The following is a 25,371-nucleotide window of genomic DNA, read 5'->3' as shown; positions in this document are numbered from 1 at the left end:
AACTTCTCCCTCATATCTAGCCTAAACCTCCCCTGCCACAGCTTCATGCTGTTCCCTAAGGTTCTATCTCTGGCCACCAAAGAGAGATCAGCACCTGCCCCTTCTCTCCCCCTCCTCAGGATGCCACAGACTGCAATGAGGTCTCCCCTCAGCCTCTTTTTCTCCAGGCTGAACAAACCAGGGGGCTTCAGCCTCTCCCCAAGAGACTTCCCCTCCAGACTCTTCACCATCCTCATTGTCTCCTCTGGACACTTTCCAATATTTTAATGTCCCACTTGTTCTGTGGTGCCCAAAACTGCACCCAGCACTTGAGGTGAGGCTGCACCAGCACAGTGTAGAGCAGGACAATCCCCTCCCTGGACCGGCTGGCAATGCCATGCTTGATGCACCCCAGGGTACGCTTGGCCCTCCTGGCTGCCTGGGCACACTGCTGGCTCGTGTTTAACTTGCTGTCGATCAAGACCCCCAAATCCCTCCAGTGTCTGACCCCCCCAGTCTGTATGTGCAGCCAGGGCTGCCCCTTCCCAGGTGCAGGATCTGGTGCTTGCCCTTGTTAAACTCCATGGTGTTGGTGACTGCCCAGCTCTCTGATCTGTCCAGGTCTCTGCAAGGCTTCTCCACCCTCAACAGGGTCAACAGCTCCTCCCAATTTGGTGTCACATGCAAATGTACTTAAGACACCCTCCAGTCCAGTTGTCTGGTCATTTCTGAAAACATTAAAAAGAATCAGAGAATCACAAGGTTGGAAAAGACCTTTAAGATCATCAAGTCCAACTGTTCCCATTCTAAGCTAAACCATATCCCTAAGTGCCTCATCAACCTATTTTTTAAACACATCCATGGAAGGTGACTCAACCCCCTCCCTGGGCAGCCTGTTCCAGCCCTGACAAGTCTTTCAGTAAAAAATTCTTCCTCACATCTGATCTGACCCTGCCCTTGTGCAGCTTGAGGCCATTTCCCCTTGTCCCATAACCTATCCCCTGGCTGAAGAGACCATCGCCCACCTCTCTGCACCCTCCTGGCAGGGCAGTGAGAAGGTCTCCCCTCAGCCTCCTCTTCTCCAGGCTGAACACCCCGAGCTCCCTCAGTCGCTCCTCACAGGATTTGCACTCCAGCCCCTTCCCGAGCCTCATTACCCTTATCTGGACTCACTGCAGGACCTCAATGTCCTTCTTATGGTGAGGAGCCCAGAACTGGACTCAGTACTCGAGGTGCAGCCTCATCAATGTCGAGCACAGGGGCAAAATTCCGTCCCCAGACCTACTGGCCACACTGTTTTTTATACAAGCCAAGATGCCATTGGCCTTCCTGGCCTCCTGGGTGTTGCAGAATGGCTTGAGAAGCCAGGCCATGAGCCTGTGGAGCAGCTGCCCAAGCAGTCGCCTGTGTAGCTCAATCAGACCAGGCCCCACGCCGTGTTGGTGAGAACAGAAGGGTCACCAATCGGTCAGGGTGTTCTTGTGTCTCGTGCAGCAAGGCCACAAGATGTGGGAGCAGGAGGTGTGATAAGGATTCAGTGCTCCTGGGACTGAGAAAGAGACATGATTCCCAGGCTGCCAGATGGGTGGGGTATGTAAATGTAACCTTTAGCTAAGAGCCAATTAGAATACGACAAGTACAACACGTGGTAGGAACAGTATCAAAGGAAGGGTGTGCTTGCCATGAAGTTGAAGTTGCTTTATCAGTCACACTGATTGGCAGCATCTTCCCTCTCATCGTGGCACCCATCCTTGGTAACAGTCTTGGTAACAGTCTCTTCCCTTGAAAGAATTTTGGGAAAAATGTGAGAATTAGGCAATTTAGGGGGAAAATAGAGGATTTGGGGGGAAACGTGAGGATTTTGGTGGAGATATGAGGATTTGTGGGAATTCCTGTTTCCTTGGGCATGGAGAACATCCTGCAGTGACCAGAGGTGAAGCTGGATGAGTCGTGGCCAGGATTCTGGGAAGACTTTGGGTGAAATTCCAATGGTTTTGGAGTTTGTGCTTGAACGAGACCTGGATCTTTGTGCCAGGATGCCAGGGAGATGCCAGGAGGTGGGGACATGGCAATGGGGTGGTGACCACCATCAGCACCACCACCACCATCTCTGGCACAGTAGTCGGTGGCCGTGTCATCGTCATTGACTGATGATGCGTATCGGGCGTCCCAACAATCTCCAGCCCCTTCCCAGAAAACCCATCCCAGGGTCTTTGATGGTTGGATCAAGAGTTGACCCAGTTGACCCAACCCTTGGCCATTGCCCTCCGGCTTTGACCGTTTCCCTCCAACATCAACCCCTTTCACCCCAACACTCAACTGGTCACCCCAACCCTCAACTGGTCACCCCAACCCTTTACTCCCTCAGTGTCAGGACATTCTCTGTGTCCCTCCCCCTCCAGAGGATCCTTTGGGTTTCTTGACAGTGGCAGAGATGTTACTCTGTGTGGGACTCCACATCAGTGGCTTTGGCAGCAGAGAGGCAGCAGGAGCCCCAGTGAGAAGAGAAATTGGGTTCCCCATTCTGGTTCCCCTATGTCCAGGCAGCCCTGCAGCAGCCCTACTGCTGCCATCAGCTGAGCACATCAGCAGAGGGGGTGCTGCTCTGTGAGGGTGGGTTTAGAAAGGGCACAAATGCCAGACTGGGACAGGGGTAAGGGAGGAGGGGGGAACATGAGGAAAGATCCCAGACACACCAGGGTCAGTGAGGAAGGAGGGGGAGGAGGAGTTCCCTCCCACAGAGTTGAGAAGGAGAAAAATACCCCTTCCTACCCCAAAGGCTTTAATAGGAACAAGTGGGGAGGCACAGAGTAACCACAGGAGAATAAACAGAGAGCAAACCCCGGGCTGTTTCTGCTGCCCCTGGGAGAAGGGAGATGGTTCCCTGGTGCTCAGGGCTCTCCCAGCTGCACAGACCTCTCCTCCCTCCTGGCTGCACCCAGCTGCATGGGTGGGATGGGCTGTGCTGGCCCAGGGCTCAGGGGCTGCTGTGCACTGAGCTCTGGTGTCACAGCCTTGGTGTCCTCAGGGGGCTGTGCCACAGACACCTCTTCAGCATCGTCATAGCCTGTGCTGTCCTGGGGAGGGGACCAGGCATCTCCCTCAGCTCCAGGGGCCTCAGCATGTCTCTGGGGGTGCAGGTGTGTCCCTGCAAGCAGCAAGGCAGCCCACTGAGTGATCGTCCTACGAGGTGCCCGTCCTGACCTGTACATCACCTTCCTCCCTTCTCCTCACCAGTGGAGAAATATTTACCTCCCCCTCCCACCAAGGGTCCCCCCCCAAGGGAAACACCAAGGGCAGGTAGGTCTATTGCCAGATTGTGGGCTCTCAATATGGCAGCAATTCATCTGGCACCACAGGAACCCTCAGCACTGTCTTTCCCTCTCACCTCCACGTGCATCCCTGGGACCAGCTCCATCCTCTGGTGCCCTGGGCATTTCCCAGTCTCCTTGCCCAGACACTGGATCCTCCCCAAGCTCAGAAACATCCCTGGCATCGTCATAGCCATCTGCTGGGTCATCTCTGGGCAGGACAGGCATGTCTGAAAGGGGAGGGGAGATGCTGACAGAGAGAAGACACATCCTGCAGAGCAGAGGAAGGGAGGATGGGCAGGGACATGGGCCTCAGACACTGGATTTGGCAGCACCAGAGGATTCCCCTGCCCATTTCCTCCCCTGCTGCTCACGGTGACACTGGTGTCCATCACAGGTGTGCAGGGAGGAGAGATCCACCCCTTCCTGCCCCCCATTACCTGGTGCTGATCCTGGACCATCCTCCTCCTCAATGTCCTCATAGTGGGTCTGCATCATGTTCAGGGACCCCTCTGAGTAGGAGCCTGGAGAGAGTGATGGAAGTTTTATGGGGTGAGTTCTGCTGACCCAGCTTGTGCTCAGTGCTGCTGGGGACAGGGGACCCACCGAGCCAGGGCTGCATTGGACCAGGGCTCAGGAGTTTCCTTGCTCTCCTGGGAAAAACCCCAACTCACAGGGGCTCCCAGAGCTGCCCCGGGACAGCCCCTTCCCTCACCCCTCAGCTGACAATGGGATGTAGAGACATGCAGTGAGGGGCTGTCCACTGGCTGGGACAGGATGAGCTGGTGAGGATGAAGCTCTTCTCCAACTCCAAGACCTGGCTGCTCTCCCCACAGAACCCACAGCCCCAGTGCTGCAGGGACCTTGGGCCAGGGGGCTGCAGGGGGTCAGTCTTAGGTGGGGGCCAGGGGAAAGAGCCTTAGAGATATGGCCCCCATGAGGGACCCACACCCACCTGACATGCTGAACCTTGGCTGCTTCTCCAATGCTGGGCTGTACCCGATCTCCTCGTACAGGGCCTCAGGGAAGGGCTCCCAGGCTCGCTCAGAGGCTGCAGACAGAGGCAGGGCTGGCTCAGGGATGTGGCTCAGGGATGGGCAGGGAAGGGATGGATCCTGATCTGCTCCCCCAGCCCTGTTCCCCTGGCTCAGCCCAGGGCTGTCCCACAGCACAGCCCCACTGTGCTGTCCTCTCACTCCTGCCACTTCCTCAGGAAGGGTAAAGTCCCCTTGGAGATGGTCAGGGGCAGCAACACCCTCACACCCTCCCTCAGAGACAGCCCTTGTGCCCCTCTGGACCTTGGATCCTGTTCCTGGTGCTGAGCTTGGAGCAGCTCCTGCCTTTCCTCTCCCCTGGAGCTGTCCACTCTCTGCCCAGTGGATCCATTACACAGCCCCTGCCCTGCTGGGGGGAGGTAAGGGTTGGATGGAAGAACAACCAGGGGTCCTGATGCTGAAAGGATGGAAGGTGCTGCCCAATGATTCTCCCAGCATCTCACACTCCCAGAGCCCCCTCCCCATCTCCCCAGAGCACTCCCAGCGTTACATCCTCATCTATCCCCCTTTATCCCATCTCCCCAGCCCAGCTGTGCCATTTCTCTCCTGGCCCCATCCCTGACTCCCCCCATGTCTGGACTCTCTCTCCCCCTTCCTGCTGGTTGCCCGTGGTCAGGCAGTCAATGGGGTGACACATGGGACTGTGGGCAGCACACACTCCTGTCCCCCCAGCTCTGCCTGTACCACTCACTGACACCCCACAGCACCCCTGGCCTTGCCAACACCCATCTTCACCTGGGAGCATGGAGAACAAACCCACCTCTGCGCCCAGCCCTGGCGCTCCACGCTTGCCCAGCCAGGAGGGCCAGGAGCAAGCAGAGAAGGGCTCCCAGGAGGATGCAGATGATGACAAGCAAGGACTCTCTCCTGCTGCTGGTCAGACGGCCCCGGGTGGCATCTGCACAGGCAGGAAGACAGAAATAGCAGCCCCAGGCCTGGGAGAGGTGGGGGGCTGTGACACCACAGTCCTGACCCCGTGACACCGGGGTAAGGGACCCCAGGGGTGAGTGATGGGGAAGGTCCCACCCTTCTGGGGACTGACATCCCACCTCGGTAAGTCCCACCCTGGCAAGGAGCCCCTTCCCCCTGGCTGTCACAGCCTGGCCCTGGGAAGAGCCGGCGCTGACACACAGGGCAGGTTACCTGCTCGGGGGGTTGGTGTTGTGGTCCTGGGTGCAGCTGCAGAGGAGGAGAAGGAGAGCTGTGGGTTAACTGGGATACTGCTGTGCTGGGTAATGGGAATACTGAGGGGCTGGTTACTGGGGATACTGGTGGGGTGGTTACTGGAAATACTGGTGGGACTGCCATGGGCCTCTCCCAACCAGTATGCACCCACCCTCAAACCAGTACGAACTCCCCAAAAAACCGTTATATACTCCCCGAAACTAGTATGAACCCTCCAAACCAGTACAGAACTACCCAAACACAGTATAGATGCCCTAAAACCAGTAAAAACACCAAAACATGTATGAAACCCCAGAAACCAGTATAGAACTACTAAGACCAGTATAAAACCTCACAAACCAGTATAAATTCCCCTAAACCAGTATGGACCGCCAAAACCAGTATAGAATCTCCCAAACCAGTATAGAACCCCAAACCAGTAGCGAATCCCCTCAAACCAGTATGAACCCCCAATAAAACCAGTACAGAATACCCTCAAACCAGTATAGACCCCCCTGAAAACCAGAATGTACCACCCAGACCAGTACGAACACCCCAAAACCAGTATAGCACCCCTCAAACCAGTATAGAACCCTGAAAAACAGCTGCAGAGGAGGAGGAGGACACGTGCTGAGGGGCTGGGTGTGCAGGTCCCGGGGAGCCTCCTCTCTGACCTCCCTGGCACATCCCAACACACTGGCCCTCCTGTGGGGCTGCTCCTTCAGGGGTGGCCAGGCAGGAGCCCAGGGCCCTGCTCGGGGCCGCGGGCAGGACAGTGCAGCCCCCGGGAGATGCTCACCCAAGCAGTTCACAACAGCGTCCTCCTTATGCCGGCAGGCGCCGCTGTCCCCGGGCCGGGCCCAGCAGTGCTGCAGAGACGGCTCTGTGCCCCGGCACTCCACCTGCTCCAGCCAGATGGGGCCCGTCCCCTTCCCAAACGCCGCCTCGCCCAGGGCAGACACTGCGGGGCCACAGCCCAGCTGCCGGCACGCCACCGCCGCGTCCAGCATGTCCCAGGAGTCGTCGCACACCGTCCCCCAGGAGCCGCGGTGCCAGACCTCCACTCTGCCCGAGCACCCGCTCTCGCCTCCCACCACACGGATCTTCTCCCTGTCTGGAGAAGGCAGAGACCCCTCAGGGCTCCAGGGCAGCAGGCAGAGCCCTGCCAGGGGAGAGAGGCCTGCAGAGGAGCAGCTACCTGTGCAGCTCCTGGAGTTTGGGCACGTGGGATCCAGGGTTGGGGCCGTTCTTGTCTCTCTGTCTGTAGAAGGAAATGCCGTGGTGAGGGGCTGCAGCAGGGGGGTCGTGTGGCAGAGAGCGGGGCTGAGATCTGCCTGTGCATCCCTGAGTCACCTTGCTCAAGGGAGCAGCTGAACCCCGGTCACTCAGGGGACACACCCGGCAATGTGGGGGACCCTGACTGCTCAGCCCCCAAGGGAGCCTGGTTCACAGAGGGCAGGATGGGGGACACTGTTTGGAGCCCTGATGGGTCTCTGTTGAGACCTCTCCTGCAGACACCTCTGCCTCCCCCAGGCTCTGCTGGCAGCCTGGCTGCCCACTGCTGCTGAATGTGTGGGGTCCGAGAGCTGAAGGCTCCTTTGTGCCACCACCAGCAACAGAAGGGTCTGGCATGGAAAGGAAAAGCCCCTGTGGGCTCTGTCTGTGTCTGACACTGCCCAAAACTGAGCAGAATCTGGGGATGCTGGTGCCCAGATGGCTCAGAGTTACCCTTGCAGGTGATGTGGGTCTCATCGCGCAGGTCAGTGCAGGACTGTGGGTGCCAGGGAGTGGAGGGACACTGCCAGAAGGAGCTGTGACTCTTCCCACACTCCACACGATCCACCCAGGCACGGCCAGGCAGCGTTCCATAAGTCAGGAATGGATCCAAGGATACTGCATCCCCACAGCCCAGCTCCTTGCAGGCCAGAGACACCGTTTGGAGAGTCATTGAGTTGGAGCAAACGCTGCCCCAGGTCCCGTTATAGAAAACCTGCAGGCGCCCGGAGCAGCTGTCGTTCTTCTCCAGCCTCAGGGCCACAAACTCTGCGAGGAGAGAGACCAAAGGGAACAGGATGGTGCAGGGCTGTAGGATCAGGGGTGCCCCTGAAGCCCCCAGACAAGGAAAATGCATGGCCAGACAGTCGCCCTGGCAGCCCCTGACAGACAGACAACCCTTCCCTCCATTGTCTCCCCAGAGATGCCATGTGGGACAGAGAGGACCTGTGCGTGGGTGTCCCCAGCATGGGCTTGGGCAGGGGCTCAGCAGCAGCCAGGGACAGACTCAGCCATTGCCGGCTCTCCCCTTGTCCCCACCTCCCCTGTCCCTGGGCTCCCAGCACAGCTCCCAGCACAGACCTGAGCAGACGACTCCGGCGTCCTCTTTGTGCCCGCAGTCGGGCTGCCCCCAGGGCCGTGCCGGGCAGTCCCAGAGAGCAGCTTCGGCCCCCGAGCAGCTCACGCTGCCCAGCCAGACCTGCCCGGCGCCTTCCCCGAAGCCAGCAGAGCCAACGGCCTCCACCGCCCCTCCGCAGCCCAGCTGCTGGCAGACGACGGCGGCGTCGGGCAGGTCCCAGCCGTCATCGCAGACGCTCCCCCAGCTGCCCCGGTAGTAGATCTCCACTCTGCCTGCACAGCGCCCGGGCCCGTTCACCAGCCACACCCGACGGCTCCCTGCAGCAGGAAGAAGCCCGGCTGCTGTCAGGGGATGGTGCCCACCCAGCCCAGAGCCCGGGGGTCCCTGCAGTGCCACTCACCCCGGCAAACGACCCCCACGTCCTGGGCAATCCCAGCTGCCAGCGCGCTCTCGGGCAGGGAGGTGTTGCAGAGGGTCAGGTGGGGCTCATGCCCTGCGCACCGCACCCCTCGCACCCCCACAGGACCCGTCCCTCTCTCGGGCTTTGGGGGGTTGTAGGCTCTCTCTGCCTCTCCACACCGCAGCTGCCGGCACACCACGCTGGCCTCCTGCACGTCCCACTGGTCATCCAGGACTCGGCCCCAGGTCCCGCGCTGGAAGATCTCCACTCGCCCGTCACACCGGCTGCCTCCAGCCACCAGCCGCAGGGCCCCGGAGCTGTCTGAGCCTGGGGAGAGCAGCCATGGCCCAGCCTCAGCAGCACCAGAGAGCCCAGAGACCTGCAGTGCCTCTCCAGGCTCTGGAAGCCTGATGCAGCCCTTGAGACCTATTGCCTGCCCCAAGCACTCTACATTGAGCTTCAGGAGCAGCTTTTCTCATGGTTGGTTTCCCAGGGACTGAGCCCTGCTGGGCAAGACACTGGTGGGGCACAAACACAACAACATGTCCCTGCTGAGGCAGATGGGCAGCTTCTGCAGGAGGGAGCAGCAGATGGTGGGATGGCCTGGGGATGGGCAGCACCAGGAGAAGCCTTCCTCATCCTGAGCCCTGGCACTGCTGATACATGGGACACCCCACACATCTCTGCCCCTCTGCACCCCTGGGTTCAGGGACTGGGAGCTGGTTTGACCCCAAGGCTGCTGGTGGCTCAAGGGACTGACCCCTGCCCCAGGAGGGCAGAGATGTCTGACCCTGTTCAGTGTCAGCTCTCCCACCTCAGAGCGTTCAGTGGGAGCAGATCAAGCTCTCCAGATCACTCCAGGTGAAGGGAGGGTTTCTCCAGGGAGAAGCTCACCCTGTGCCCACCATGGGGTCCCTTGCTTTGGGTGGCCATGTCACACCCCAGGGGAAAATGGGGGTAAGACGCTGTTTTCCCAGCACTCACCTGAGCAAATGACATCAGCGTCCCTGTCGTGGGAGCATGGGGAGGCTCCCAGGGCAGTCACTGGGCACTGTCCCAGCTGGGCTTCTGTCCCATCACAGTGGAATGACTCTCTCCAGGTGAGGCCGGTGCCTCTCCCAAAACGCCCTCCTCCAGGAAGGGACTCGGCGAACCCACAGCCGAGGTGGCGACAGAGAACGTGGGCGTCCAAGAGGTCCCAGTGGGAGTCACAGAGGGTGCCCCAGGTCCCCAGCACCTGGACCTCCACCCGCCCATCACAAGCCGTGCTGCCATTCACCAGCCTGAACCCTGGGGACAGAGGAAGAGGAGAAAAGGGGCATTGGTGCTCTTCACCCCTCCTGCCTTCAAACCCAGTCGTGTGTCCTGTCCCCATCCTGCTCCCTCCCACCAGCTCATCCACATCACTCAGCACCCCACCCTGAGTCCTTACTTGTGCAGATGACACTGGCATCGTTGGCGTGGGTGCAGGGTGGGTCCCTGGGGGACCCTGTGGGGCAGAAGGCCAGAGAGGATTCATTCCCCAAACACTGCAGCTCTCTGTCCCAGATGGAACCAACACCTTCTCCAAAAGGAGCTGCCCCAGGGATGGACAGGGCTACCCCACACTGCAGCTCTTCACAGACCACGGCAGCAGCTTTGGGACCAAAGTCTGAGTCACAGACAGTTTTCCACTGGTTCTCGTCACGGATCTCCACTCGTCCTGAGCAGGGGCTGCCCCTCCAACCAGCCGCACAAACCCTGGAGCAAGCAAAGACCCCTGTGAGTTCCCAGAGCCCTCTGGCAACGTCCTGAGCATGTCTCACCCCATCTCTCAGCTGGCTACAGGCCAAGAGCCTCACAACCATCCCAGCAGCTCCCAGTGGGTGCTGATGGTACAAACACACCAGAGCCCCTCCCTGCTCTCCAGAAATCAGCACAGCACTGGGGTCTGGTTGTTCTCCCACAGCCACAGCCACAGGCACTGCTCAGATAAACTGCTGCTCTTCTAGAGACCTTGGGCTGCTGGGCATCAGCCCCAGGCCCTGAAGCACCCAGAGCTCTCTGGCCCGAGGTGATGGGCCCAGGTGCTATTGGATGCTGCAGCCTTCTCTGCCTACCTCTCATGGAGTGACCCTGTAAGAGGCAGGAGGTAGCCAAGGGCCACCCTGCTCTTCGTCCTAATCCCTTTGTTCCTCCCCTCTGAGTAGCTCCTCTGCTTTGGGACACTCCTATCTACCAGGGAACATAACTCGAAAAGCCCTGGCCACCTTTGTTCCTTCCCTGGAGCTGCGCATATCATGGGAGCTGCTATGAGGTCCTCATGGCTTCCAGACAGGTTTTCCTGAACACATCTATCTCCCTACACCAGGCAGCCATGGAGCATGGGCTGAGCCACATGAGGGGTCAGGCAATGGCAGGTTCCCACTGGGCTTTCCTCAGAGACCAGGGAAACCATCAATGACAGTCTCAACTCAGCAGTGACCAGCCACACCAGGCCCTTTTCCAGTAGCCCCTTGCTGCCCTGAGGGTACACTCAGCTCCCTTCCCCATCGTGGCCACAAAGGTGGTGACCAGCTGGCCCCTTACCTGAACATGTCACTCCAGCATCCCAGCTGTGATAACAGTTCTCTTCACCTGAGCCATCGTTTGTGCACTCAGACAGGGCAGACTCGGTGCCATCACACTCAACACCGTACATCCAAATGGGGCCAGATCCTGGCCCAAAGTGTGCAAAGTCATGAGCTTCAACAGCATCCCCACAGCCCAGCTGCTTGCAAACCACTGCAGCATCTTTAATGTCCCAGCCGATATCACACACTGTCCCCCACTGTCCCTGTTGTTTCACCTCCACTCTTCCAGCACAGCGTCCACCACCATTTTCCAGCCTCACCTCTGCAGCCCCTGCAAGCACAAACATGGGAACCTTCAGGAGAGCACTGAACACTAGACCACAGGTCTGGAGGTTCCTCCTTCCCAGGAACCAGTGTGCATGATGTACCCTTCCAAGCTGTCCTCAGGGCAATGTCAGGCTCACATTGGTCCCCAAGGCTTTCCCCATGCTGGAGGTGCTCAGCTCTAACCCCACTGGGTTATTCACAACCCCACAGCCAGCAGCACCTCTTCCAAACTCAACCACCACCTTCCCCTTCCCACCCATATACTGTGCCCGGATCTTCACAGGGCACAATCTCCCCACAAGACCAGACCCCCCCTGCACAGCCCTGTGCCCCCAGACCCACAGGGAAAGGCACAAATTCAGTTGACTTGAGCCCTGTCTGCCCCTCATCTCAGTGGCACCTCCAAAGACACCCCATTCTCAGAGATACCTCGATGTTCCCACTAGTGCCCGCTGACCCTCTCTTTGGGACAAGGATGCTGCACTTACCCCTGCACAGATGAACACAGAGCAGCAGCCACAGCACCCGAGGGGACGGGAGTCCCTCCATCCCCAGCCTCAGCCTCCTGTCCTGCTGGAACAGCCCTGCAGCACCACACTGCCTGTCACAGCTCCTGGGGACCCACAGAGACGACAGTGATGAAAGGGTAATATATCTCTTAGATGCAGACCCAGCTGCATGAGGAGCCAATCAAAGCAGCAGCCCCTTTTTAGTCGTTATCGGGAGGTATCTCCCCTCCGACACAGCCCAGCCCTCCAATGAACTCCTCCAGCTCCGTTCATGACCATATATGAGGGACACAGAGGTCCCGCTGCGCATGTCACGGTCACTGGGGCAGGGGATGGTCAAGGGACAAGCTGGGTGTGGAGGAGAAATGGGTCTGTCCCTGCTCGGTCCCTGCTGGGGGCACTGGGAGCAACGATCATCTCCTCTGCTGGGCTTATCCAAGAACCCAAGACCAAGAACGTCCAGGCACCGCCAAGCCGTGGGAGCCACGGAGCTGGGACTGCTGCGGGTGTGTGTCAGGCTGGAAAGGAAACAGCCCCTGCTCCTGCTCCAGCCCCGCTGTGCTGGGAGCAGCAGCTGGGAAAAGCCCTTGGCCAGGGGCAGAGCTGCAGCCCAGGAGTGCTGGCTGGCCCCTTCCTCCCCGCAGAGCCCCACGGTGAGTCCCTGGCAGGAGCCCGGGCTGGGCCATGTCCCTGCCCTGGCAGCAGACACGCAGCCCAGGGGCTCAGCCGTGTCCCTGGCTCTCAGCGTGTCACCCAGGGGCCGTTATTCCCCCCGGGCAGAGCGGGAGCTGGAGCCTGCAGGTGCACAAACCACAGCCCACGTGGCCTCGCAGCGCTCGCCCTGCTCCCCCCGGGCAGCAGCCTGTGGTTTCCTGCTGGCACCGTGCCCAGGCACATCCCTGCAGAGCCCTGAGACAGCCCCAGCCCCACTGCTCCAGCCCCACTGCAGCTCCTGAGCCCTGGGATGCCCCTCTGATGCACAGGGCTGCTCTGCACCCAGCCCATGGCCACGGGCTGCCCTCGGCCATGTGACCTCACACCCTCCTGCTGCCACCGCTCTCTGCTCCTCAGTTCAAGGGATGGTGACCTCACTCACGAGTCACTGTGTCCCACGGGGGTGGGTGCTGTGTGCAGGCTTCTGGGGATGATGGTTCTTCCTGAAAGCCATATTTGGGTCATACTGGCCATATTGGCCCAACTCTGCTTTTGATGATGTCAGAAGGGCCCCCACAAGCCGTGTGCCTTCTCTTGGCATCACAGCGACTCCAGCACCAATGAAATCACAATGTCACACACAAGCCATGTGCACACTCCTGGCCTATCCACCCCTCAGGGAAAGGTGATGTCACAGCATCTACCACTGCCATGTCCCCATTGATTCAATGAGATACAATAATGCTGAGTCAATTGATATAGATTTAGCTTAAGAGACAATTAATATGACTTTAATATAAGAAGAATTTGCTTGTTTTGAGAATAGAAAGAATTTGAGTGGTTTAGAGTAGATTTGGTTTGGATTTCAGTAGGATATGGCTGTACCTGTGGTTTAGAAACTATGGAGAAAACTGCTAAGAGAGAAGAAGACGTCCAGCCTTCATCCCTGAAGACCACCAGAAGACCCCCTGGGTGTCACTGAGCATGCTCTGTCTGGGAGGAGTTAATGGAAATGGCTTCCTGGGAGTAATTTGCATCCCCCTGCCTTGCCTTAGAAATGTACTGACTGTGTATATGGATCCAAGTGCCACAGCAGCTGGAATAGATGTAACTGCTTTCCACATGCTGATCCTTCTTTTATAAGGAATTAGAGCCAGTCCCAAGCAAAGTGCAGGATACAGAGCAGAGGGGATTTGTCAGCACCGCTCAGGTGCGACCTCCAGAGCTCTGTGTGGCTCCCAGCTGTGGTCAGAGATTCTCCCTGGCCCCTCCTTTTGTTATTGATACATTATCATTTATTATTAATGCATTATCATTATTAATAATATTTTCTAAATGCTATAATATTAAAAATATTATATTTTTAAAATTATAACATTAGTAACAATATTTTAAATATCATAATATTCAAAAATTATAATATTTAAAATTATAATATTATTAATGATGTTTTTAAAATATGATAATATTAAAATATTATATTATTTTAAAATTATAATATTTTAAAATGATACTATTATTAATAATATTTTAGAATATTATAATATTTAAAAGTATATTTAAAGATTATAATATTATTTATAATATTTTAAAATCTTATAATAATAAGATATTGTAGTATTTAAAATTATATTATTAATAATAATATTTTAAAAATATTATAATAAAATTATTAAAACATTAATGAAAAGGAGAATCTCCCACCTTGATTGGTTTTGGGGGAGGATCCATTGTGATTGAGGATGTAGAAAGGTCTGAGGTACTTAACGCCTTTCTGGCCTGTCTTTAGGAATCAGAGCAGTTTCTCTCCTGATACCCAGACCCCTGTGTGGAAAGATGGGGACGGGAAGTGGATGGAAGCCCCCAACATCCTAGGAGATCCTCCTCACTTGCATTTCAAAGCCTGCCTGGTTTCAAATGTGGTCTGTTGGATCCACCCACCCCAACCTATGACTCAGTTTACCCCTTGGCTTTCATCCAGGCTCTGGCTGCTGAAATCAGCCAACTCGCACCCCAGGAAAAGCACCAGGTGTCCAGCACCAGGTTTGTCCTTAGGAGCTGGGTGGCCAAGGAGATGTCAAGGATGCCAGGCAGCTGTGCCCTGTGCATGGCCACCATGGGCAGGGAGAGGGCCTGAGGGCTGCTGGGCACAGGGATGCCTGGGGACCAGCACCCCAAAGGCCTTCCTCCAAAGGGTGATGGGCAAAGGGGTGGCAGACAGGGCTGTGGTGGGCAGGACTTCAGTGGGTGAGGAGTGTGTGTGTGTGGCTCCAGTGGATGGAGCTTTGATGTCACCTGGAAACACAGACTCACCCTGTCCCCAGGCAGCATGAAAGGCAGCAGCCGGCCCTGTCCCACAGACAGAGCTGCCACAGGGACAGCTAGAAGACCTCCTCAGAGGGAGCCCTTCAGGAGCAGCTGGAATTCCCTGGCACAGCTTGAGGGAGGCAGAACAAAGGCAGGAAGAGGCTAATGGATCTAGTTTGCTGCTGGCAAAGCCACCTTTAGAGCCCATCTGCTGGATGGAACACCTGCTTCAGGAGATTACAGCCACCACCCATCCCTGTAGGTGCCAGAGGCACTCAGGCCTTTCCCAACGGAGAGCCATGGCCAGGGCAAGGGAATGCCTCTGGAGAAGCCCTGCAGAGCTCACCATCCTCCCCTGCCATGGAGCCAGGGGCAGCAGTGCAGCTGTAAGCAATGGGATGGAGAGAAGTGGACAGGGTCCCACTGCTCTGCAGCACCTGCTGGTGTCCCCAGCAGGCACAAGGGAAGGATGCTGGCCCCCAGGGTCCATCAGGTGGCGGGGGGGGCACCTGGACCCTCGGATGCTCAGAGGGCTGGAGCAGCTCCCCTACAAAGAGAGGCTGGGGGAGCTGGGCTGGGTCAGCCTGGAGAAGAGAAGGCTGTGGGGGGACCTCATTGCAGCCTCCCAGTCCCTGAAGGGAGCAGATAAACAGGAGGGGAATCAGCTTGTTAAATGGCAGAGACTGGCAGGACAAGGGGGATGGGTTAAAACTAAAGGAGGGAAGGTTTAGATTGGATATTAGGGGGGAGTTTTTTACAGAGAGAGTGGCGAGGGGCTGGGACAGGCTGCCCAGAGAGGGGGTGGAGAAGCATCTTTGGCCTGCCTGGGGCTGGCATGCAGTTGGTTTTCCTCCCAGCAGTCTGCACAGTGCTGTGCTTTAGATCTGTGACCCAAACTGTGCTGAGATCACACAGATGCTTTAGCTATTGCTGAGCAGGGCTTGCACAGCATCAAGGCCTTCTCTGTTCTCACTCTGCCCATCCCAGGGAGGTGGCTGAGGCTTGGCAAGGGTGTGGGAGGGGACAAAGCTGACCACAGGGGTTAGTCCATCAACATGACATCAGGTTTGGGATAAAACTGGGCAGGGCTTCCTTTCCAAGGGGAGCCTGGCTGGGCATCAGTCAGTGGGAGGTGAGAGTTGGTCAGTGACTGCCTGTACACCACTTCTGTTGGGGGTGGGGCGCTGAGGCCCTGGGTTTTCCTTCACTTGTGATGCTCTTTGTATCTTGAGTCCAGCCTGCCTCTGTACAGGGTGTGTCTAGCCCTGTTTGTCTCTGTACTGGGGTGCTGGAAAGGATAACCTGCCTCTGTATCGGGGGTTTCTTGCACCCTGTGTGTCTGCACAGGCTGGGTGGTAATGGACAGCCTGCCCATGTAACAGGGGTGTCGTGATGGAAAGCTTGACTCTGTACAGGGTGTGCCTGGCACCCCATGCCTCTGTACCAGGGTGCTGTAAAGGACAGCCTGCCCTTATAACCAGGGCTATCTTGCACCCTGTGTGTCTGTACCATGTGTGTGGTAACAGACAGCCTACCTGTGGAAGAAGTGTGTCTGCAACGCCGCAGCCATGTACATGAGATGCCAGAATAGGAAGCCTGCCTCTGTCCTAATGGACAACCTCCCTGTGTGCCATGGATGTCACAATGAACAACCTGCCTCTGTACCAGGGATGTCACAATGAACAACCTGCCTCTGTACTGGGGATGTCACAATGAACAACCTGCCTCTGTCCATGGAGCCTGGCACCCTGTGCCTCTGTACCAGGGTGCTATAAAGGACAACCTGCCTCTATACCAGAGGTGTCTTGCACCAGGTGCCTCTGTATGGGGTGTGTGGTAATGGAAAGCCTTCCTCTGTACCAGGGGTGTCACAATGGACATCCTGCCTCTGTACTGGGAGTGTCATAATGGACCATTTACCTCTGTACTGGGTGTGTCAGAATGGACAGCCTGCCTCTGTACAGGGTGTGTCTAGCACCCCTTGTCTCTGTACCGGGGTGCACTAAAGGACAGACTGCCTCTGTAATGGGGGTTTCTCTCACCCTGTGTGTCTGCACAGGGTGTGTTGTATTTGGCAGCCTGCCTCTGTACTGGGGGTGTTGTAATGGAAATCTTGCCTCTGGAGCAGGGGTATCTGGCACCCCATGACTCTGTACAGGGTGTGTCTGGCACCCCGTTCCTCTGCACCAGGTGTGTCTGGCACCCCATGCCACTGTACCAGGGTGCTGTAAAGGACAGCCTGCCCTTAGAACCAGGGGTATCTTGCACCCTGTGTGTCTGTACCGTGTGTGTGGTAACGGACAGCCTCCCTGTGGAAGAAGTGTGTCTGCAACCCCGTAGCCATGTACATGAGATGCCAGAATAGGAAGCCTTCCTCTGTCATGATGGACAACCTCCCTGTGTGCCATGGATGTCACAATGAACAACCTGCCTCTGTACCAGGGATGTCACAATGAACAACCTGCCTCTGTCCATGGAGCCTGGCACCCCGTGCCTCTGTACCATGGTGCTCTAAAGGACAACCTGCCTCTATACCAAGGTTGTCTTGCACCAGGTGCCTCTGTACGGGGTGTGTGGTAGTGGAAACCCTTCCTCTGCACCGGGGGTGTCTCAACGCACTGCCTGCCTCTCTACTGGGGGTGTCATAAGGGACCATTTACCTCTGTACTGGGTGTGTCAGAATGGACAGCCTGCCTCTGTACAGCGTGTGTCTAGCACCCCTTGCCTCGGTACCGGGGTGCACTAAAGGACAGACTGCCTCTGTAACGGGGGTGTTGCAATGGAAAACGTGCCTCTGGAGCAGGGTGTGTCTGGTGTCGGTTGATATGGCCTTGTGGTCGGAAGATTTCAGGCTGTACGGAAAGGTAGGGACCCCCCCCTCCTCAAGTAACCAATAGTAGGTAGCCCGTGATGTAAGCGGACGGAAGTGACATCGTAGCCCTAGGCTATAAAACACTGTGCCCCTTCCTAATAAACGCCATTTGCCGTCCCCCACATTGGTGTCTGTGAGCTGATGGACCGTGCTGCCAAAGTGTGGCGCCGTTGCCATCCCTGAGCCAGGTGGCCACGCCTAATAAAGGCAACAAGTGGCGCCGAAACCCGGGAAATTCGCCTGGATTGGGGTGAATGGTGGCTGGAGCGGTGGGACCAGCCCGGCGGGGAGGACGGTCCCGGACCAACAAGGAGGATGGAAGCCCTTGTGAAGGTCGTATTGGAATTGCGTACGCAGTGGGGTATTGAGTGTCAGCCTAAAGATTTTACTCTCGACGTTGAGAGACTTTTACAAATCGCGGTCATTGACCAGCCGGTTGATATTCTCCACCCTGAGGTGTGGGATAAATGTACTAAAGCTTTGGCCAAGGAAATTATGTCCTCAGGTAGTGGGAAAATCCTTATATCGTGGGGGAGGGTCATGCAGGCACTCTGGAAGACGATACAAAAGCAGGAGACTTGGAGGGCGGCAAAAGAATGTTTGTTAGTCACCCCAAAATTGGGAATCGGGGTGGCCACACAAACTTTGCAGCCCCCAGACAGTGATAAGCCTGCCGAGCCCAAAGATTGAGAGGGTGATAAGCCTCCTCCATCCCCGAACCCCGACCCACTTACGGAGGGTCCGATCGGGCAAAACCTTTTACGGAGGGGCAGGAGCGAGCGAAATCGTGCTGGGGAGGGCTAGCCAAGGAGGCCAGGGCTGCCACTAAGAAATCAGAATCTCAGGAAGCTGCTCAGAGCCAACTCCCTATATGCCCAAAGATGGCGCCGAGAGCGGAGAAGAAGGGCGGGGCAAAAATACTTTTGGTCCGAACAGGGAGGAAATTCCAGAGCTGGCGAGCTGACGCGAAAGGGAAGGGTGGTAGAGATAGAGAAGGAAGGGACAGGAACATGAGCGACAGGCGGAGAGCCAATCAGAACCCACCGAGGAGGAGGGGCAGGTAGAGGGGGAGGGAACAAGGACCCACCCACAAAGCTGGTGGGAGTGGTCAGAGCCCAACAAAAAGGAGGGGAAAACAGGAAGTGGCCAGTCAGTCGAGCTCCTGCTCCGAGTCGAATACCAGCCAAGGCGAGTGGCTCACAATTGATCAAATTAAAAGCCTAATTCTCTCCATCAAAAGCAAAAAGGACCAGACCATCGGGTGCCTTTGTAACCCGTGCACCCTGGTGGCTGAGGAGGACAACAAGGCAGCAAACACCCTGTCCGCACCTGGCGGTTCCACGCCGGCAGAATCCAAACGATGGCGAGACAAACCCCCGTGGGCAAAGGGCCACAATGTCTCTGGTTGGTTTTACTTTTAGGGTTTGTCGTACCGTCTACTGGTTTGTATGAACATCGACCGTGGGAATGGGTGTTAGGAAGATGGGAGGATCAGAAAATACTCCAGAAAATGGTCACCTCAGGCCCTCCTAGCTTTAAGGTGCATCTCTGTAGCTCAGTCTCAGTGGACCCTTGTCTGTGGGATGCAAGGTACTATGTATGTCCTAGCTTTAATCCAGGCAGACCTCAGTGCAACTCCCCTAGTCAATACTATTGTCCTACTTGGGGATGCGAGACCATAGCCTCTGACTGGACACCAGCAGCAGGACCAGGCAGGTGCCTCAGAATTCAACTCGGAACTTACAATTGCGTTAGGTACAGAAAACTAATAGTGGAGAGATCTTGGAGGGCTCTGAGCATAAAAAGACCTAAGGAGGGAGAGTTATGTAGATATTTTATGCTAAATGTGACAAATGAGAATGACTGGGGATGGACTGCTGGCAAAACCTGGGGCTTTAGGTACTGGGAAGGTGGCATTAGTAGCGAGGGACTAATTTTTATTAGAAGACAGGAGCTGAGAACCACCTCAGCAATAGGTCCCAATGTCGGGATCAAAAGCAATAACCAACAAGGAAAAGACAACTTGCCAGTTCCTACTTCTGTCCCAACCAGTCCCCTACCAGCCGAACGAAAGGTTCCCTTAGACAATTCGATCCCAGACTCTCACCTTTCGGCTGGCAAATCATTCTTTGGTGTGTTAGATGCTACTTTCCGATCACTGAATCAATCCAACCCCAATCTTACTAATGCATGTTGGCTATGTTATGATGTGTATCCCCCTTACTATGAGGGCATTGCCCTCAACACTCCTTTTAGCTACTCATGGAAAGATAACCCGACTCAGTGCAGGTGGGATACACCACGGAGAGGAATCACTTTGGACCAGGTTAAAGGCCAAGACATATGTTTTGGTAATGCTACCTTAGCGAGCTGGAGCAGCGCGGTCTGTGCAAAAATGGTTGTGATCGATAGAACCCATAAATGGGCAATTCCATCCGCATCAGGGATGTGGATCTGTCATCAGACAGGTCTAACCCCCTGTGTGTCCATTAAGCGTTTTAACTCATCAACTGACTTTTGTGCACAAGTTTTGATTGTTCCCAGGGTCCTATATCATTCGGATGAAGAAATGAGCTATTACTGGGGAGATGCAGACAACAGGATCCAAAAGAGAGAAATACTGACAGCACTGACAATAGCAACACTGCTCGGCCTGGGAATAGCTGGTACAGCTACGGGAGTGACCGCTGTGCTGAACCATCACCAAGACCTGGCTCGACTACAAACTGCCATTGACGAGGATCTGCAAAGACTCGAGGAATCTATGACCCATCTAGAAAAATCTGTCTCCTCACAGAGGTTGTTTTGCAGAACAGACGAGGATTAGACCTCCTGTTCATGCAACAAGGAGGCCTTTGTGCCGCCTTGAAAGAGGAATGCTGCTTTTATGCTGACCACACAGGGTTAGTCAGGGATTCGAAGGCTCAACTGAGAGAAAGGTTAGCTCAGAGAAAAAAGGAAAGAGAGGCCCAAGGAGGATGGCTGGAATCATGGTTTGATTATTCGCCATGGCTAACCACCTTAGTATCTACCTTGTTGGGACCAGTTGTAATGATCATAATAGCACTGATTTTCGGACCCTGTGAACTGAAGAAGCTCACAGCATTCGTCAAGAGTTGTCTAGAGAGGGTTAACATTCTCTTTGTAGAAAACAGACAGATGCTTTAAGAAAGTAACCACTGAGCACTACCTCTGTGGTTGTCCCTGGTACACCCTACTGTCTAAGCTACCTCTGACTTATCAGTCACTCAATGTGCCTTATGCTATCAACATTATAATCTGTCACTATTATAAGCTATCAACATTATAACTTACCACTATTATATATTATCACTAACATATTATCACTATTATGTATTATCACTATTATATATTATCTCTATTGTAGTCTTAACACTGTTATAAGCTATCACTTTTTATATGTATCAGTATTGTGTGTCACTGTTGCACCGTGCACCTTGCACTGTAAGTAGTTTTAGTGAGCACAGGGAGGGGGAAATGTCGGTAGATAGGGTATTGTGGTCGGAAGATTTTTGGCTGTATGGAAAGGTAGGACCCCACCCCCCCTCTCTTCAGGTAGCCAATAGTAGGTAGCCAGTGATGTATACAGACGGAAATGACATGGTAAACCTCGGCTATATAACACTGTGTCACTCACTAATAAACACCATTTGCCGTCCCCCACGTTGGTGTCTGTGAGCTGATGGCCCGAGCAGCCAGAGGGTGGCTGCAGGGCCATTCCTGAACCAGGTCGCCGCGCCTAGAGAGGCAACTGGCAATGGGATTGTGAGGTAAGGGGATTGTGAGGTAAAGGGATTGTGAGGTGAAGGGATTGTGAGGTGAGGGCACTGTGAGGTAAAGGGGCTGTGAGGTAAAGGGATTGTGAGGAAAAGGGAATGTGAGGTGAGGGGATTGTGAGGTAAGGGGATTGTGACATAAAAGGATTGTGACGTAAAAGGATTGTGAGGCAAGGGGATAGTGAGGTAAAGGGATTGTGAGGTAAGGGGATTGTGAGGTAAGGGGATTGTTATGTAAAGGGATTGTGAAGTAAGGCTATTGTGAGGTAAAGGGATTTTCAGTTAAGGGAATTTTGAGGTAAGGGGATTGTGAGGTAAAGGGATAGATTATTAATGGGATTGTGAGGTAAGGGGATAGTGAGGAAAGGGGATTGTGAGGTAAGGGGATTGTGAGTTGAGGGGATTGTGAGGTAAAGGGATTGTGGGGTAAGGGGATTGTGAGGCAAGGGGATAGTGAGGTAAAGGGATTGTGAGGTAAGGGGATTGTGAGGTAAGGGGATTGTTATGTAAAGGGATTGTGAAGTAAGGCTATTGTGAGGTAAAGGGATTTTCAGTTAAGGGAATTTTGAGGTAAGGGGAGGTCAGGTTCAACAAGAGCAAGTGTAAAGTCTTGCACCTGGGGAGGAACAACCGACTGTATCAGTACAGGCTGGGGGATGACCTGCTGGAAAGGAGCTCTGTGGAGAAGGACCTGGGGGTCCTGGTTGATGACAGGTTGGCTATGAGCCAGCAGTGCGCACTGGTGGCGAAGAGAGCCAATGGGATCCTGGGATGCATCAGGAAGAGTATGCCCAGCAGGTCGAAGGAAGTGATCCTCCCCCTCTACTCTGCGTTGGTCAGGCCCCACCTGGAGTACTGTGTCCAGTTCTGGGCTCCATGGTATAAAAAAGACAGGGATCTCCTGGAGAGAGTCCAGAGAAGGGCCACGAAGATGATTAGGGGCCTGGAACATCTCCCATATGAGGAAAGGCTGAGTAAGCTGGGTCTGTTCAGCCTGGAGAAAAGAAGGCTTAGGGGAGACCTAATTAGTGTTTATAAATATCTTAGACTTGGGACGCAGGGGGATTTGGCCAGCCCCTTTTCAGTGTCTGTGGGGACAGGACTAGGGGCAATGGCTGCAAGTTGGAGCACAGGAAGTTCCGCACCAACATGCGGAAGAACTTTTTCACAGTGAGGGTGACGGAGCAGTGGAATAGGCTGCCCAGGGAGGTGGTTGAGTCTCCTTCTCTGGAGATATTCAAGTCTCGTCTGGATGCCTATCTGTGTAATATGAGATAGGGAGCCTGCTTTGGCAGGGGGGTTGGACCCGATGATCTCTTGAGGTCCCTTCCAACCCCTAAGATTCTGTGATTCTGTGAGGTAAGGGGATTGTGAGGTAAGGGGATTGTGAGGTGAGGGGATTGTGAGGTAAAGGGATTGTGAGGTAAGGAGATTGTGAAGTGAGGGGATTGTGAGGCAAGGGCATTGCGAGGTAAGGGGATTGTGAGGTAAGGGGATTGTGAGGTAAAAGGATTTTCAGTTAAGGGAATTTTGAGGTAAGGGGATTGTGAGGTTAGTGTATTGTGAGGTAAGGGGATTGTGAGGTAAAGGGTTAGATTGTTAACGGGATTCGTGAGGTAAGGGGATTGTGAGGTAAGGGGATTGTGAGGGAAGTGTATTGTGAGGTAGTGGGATTGTGAGGTAAAGTGATTGTGATGTAAAGGGATTTTGAGGTAAGGGGATTGTGATCTAAAGTGATTGTGAGCTCAGGGGATTGTAAGGTAAAGGCATTGTGAGGTTAGGGAATTCTGAGGTAAGGGCATTGTGAAGTAAAGGGATTTTCTGTTAAGGGGATTGTGAGGTAAGGGGATTGAGAGGTAAAGGGATTGTGAGGTAAGGGGATTGTGAGTTAATGGGATTGTGAGGGAAGGAGTTTGTGAGGTAACGGCATTGTGAGGCAAGGGTATTGTGAGGTAAAGGGATAGTGAGATAAAGGGATTGTGAGGTAAAGGGATTGTGAGTTAAGGGGATTGTGAGGTAAGAGGATTGTGAGGTGTGGCATGCACCTTGAGAAACAAAACCTCAAGCTCTGCCAGGTTAACAGATAACGGGATGGAGCCTTTAGGCCATGAACCTCGGGGAAACTAAACAAGGTGGCAGCATCGTTGCCGGCCCCCTGCTGGGACAGGCTCCAGGAAAGAGTGTCCTCTGTTGTTAAGGTCTATCTGCTGTCTGACGAGGGTTTAGAAGTTCTATTCGCGTGAGAAGATAGAGATGCTGCTGTGACAGCAAAACGTTGACCAATCAGCTGTAGCCCAGGAACAGGGTGTGTTTGACAGAAAGCAGCCGTCTGCAGAGCACATAAACAGGAATGGTTCTGTGCAATAAACCGACTCTTGCTGCATCAAGCTGTGTCCCATCTCTCTCCATCACGGCACTTTCTGGATGTTAATGAGCCTCATGGTGTCTCTGGTGAGTCCAGAGACTTCAGCTACAAAGAGGAGAGTGAAAAAACCTCTCAAGAAGTTCAAGTCAGGAGTAATGCCCAAAGTACCTTGAAGCACTAACAGGCCCCACTGGGAGCCATTCCTGACAAAGCCTCACCATGGGCTCATTAGAGCAGACAACTGGAGCCATGAGGACAAACACAGGCAAAGCACAGGCAGCTCTGATGCTGAGGACACCCTGGCTTGGTCTGATGAAGCAGAAATACCCAGCGCTGACCCCAGGCCCTGTGCAGGGACATCCTGAGATTGTCAGAGATGAGATCATAGAACGATTCCCATGAGATCTGAGGCACCAGGAGGGAGCCTACAAGAACTGGTCTTCTCCTGCTGAGCTTGGCCAGGCTCCTGGGATGGAGGGAGCTCATGGCAACCCGGCAGCGCTGCAGAGAGACAGCTCTACCCAGGAGCAGCTCCTCTGCCAAGCACACAGGGCTGGGGACACTGCCTGTAGGTACCGAGGGGAGACCTGTGAGGCTGAGAGAGCTGATGGATGCTGAGAGCTCACTGGAGGAGAAATCTCTGCAGCCTCTCCCTGGTATGTCTGTGGGTGCAGGGCAATGCAGGTTCTGTTCCTGGAGGGATCTCCTAAAGCTGGGACATGGGGCAGTGTGTGGGGTCTGTCAGGAGGACAGGTTCTCTACAGGACCAGAAAGTGCTGCCTGGAGGGGATGCCCTTCTGCCCCATGAGAGGGACAGGGCAGGACAGCTGTCTTCTCCTGGGCATGGCTGCATTTGCACTGTGGAAAGAAGCAGTGGATGTAAAGTCTGACACATGGAAATATGGTGGAGGGTCCTTGTCCCAGACAGAAGAACCCTCTGAGTGCCTGTCCTTCCAGCCTCCTGTGGAATGTTTCTTGCCATTTCCTCTCCTGTCCTAGTTGCCTTTCTCCCACCGTTTCCTGGGACTCTGGGCACATCCAATTATGGGGCTGGCACTGAGCTGACCCTCACTTCAGAACCCCCATCTGTAGGACTGAGGAATTCCAGGCAGCTCCTGCTGGGCTGCAGCTGCCTCCCACAATGGCACCGCTCTCCCAGGGACTCTTGTGCCCAGGAGAGGAGCCCCATGCAGGAGACATCTCGGCACAGAGGCCGTGGCAATGCCACTCATCACCTGTGTGTGGGCAGCTGCACTGAGCCCTGGGTGTCCCTGGCTGGGAGCGGGGAGCTGAGATCCTCCTTGGGTAGGATGAGACTGCAGGAGGGCTTTGGAGCTCTGCCCTGTGAGACTGGATTCCTCAGCTCTCAGTCAGGAGAAAACCAAAGCTCCAAAGCTCTGGTCTGCCCTCATTGATATTGGAGTGACAGTGCTGAAAAGCTCATTCCTATCCACAGGGGATTTAGTCTGAGATCACACCATCCTTCTATTTACTGACTGCTGCCAGGCAGGACTGAGTTCTTGAGAGCCCACAGCCAACCCTCCTCCCAGCAGTGGCACATTCAAGCCAGCACAAAGCAGACCTGCCAAAAGGGACCTGACAAAAGTCTTCCTGAATACAGGGAGTTAATGTGAATTGGAAACTGTTTCCCTCAAAGAATCGTTCCCTAACTTCTCACTACCTTTTTCCTCCTTGGACAGGTCTCCACACTTGATGGAAGCAGCAG

General features: G+C 54.9%; 1 protein-coding gene across 1 annotated transcript; it reads right to left on the bottom strand.

The window, feature by feature from the left end:
- Positions 1-1,681: 1,681 nt before the first annotated feature.
- LOC311200896 (scavenger receptor cysteine-rich type 1 protein M130-like) lies at positions 1,682-10,838 on the bottom strand (the record flags this gene model as incomplete). Its single annotated transcript, XM_084275199.1, has 13 exons — positions 1,682-1,760; positions 3,433-3,520; positions 3,731-3,814; positions 4,246-4,341; positions 6,309-6,619; positions 6,708-6,798; positions 7,238-7,552; positions 7,865-8,179; positions 8,263-8,583; positions 9,247-9,552; positions 9,695-9,751; positions 9,869-10,002; positions 10,831-10,838. 13 exons carry the CDS (start codon positions 10,836-10,838, stop codon positions 1,682-1,684), a joined length of 2,205 nt encoding a protein of 734 aa, XP_084131325.1.
- Between the last annotated feature and the right edge of the window lie 14,533 nt (positions 10,839-25,371).

This window comes from Gallinula chloropus (assembly GCF_964237585.1).
Source record: "Gallinula chloropus genome assembly, chromosome: 25".
In the NCBI taxonomy this organism is placed as follows: domain Eukaryota; kingdom Metazoa; phylum Chordata; class Aves; order Gruiformes; family Rallidae; genus Gallinula; species Gallinula chloropus.
This window is presented reverse-complemented; position numbering and strand designations above follow the sequence as displayed.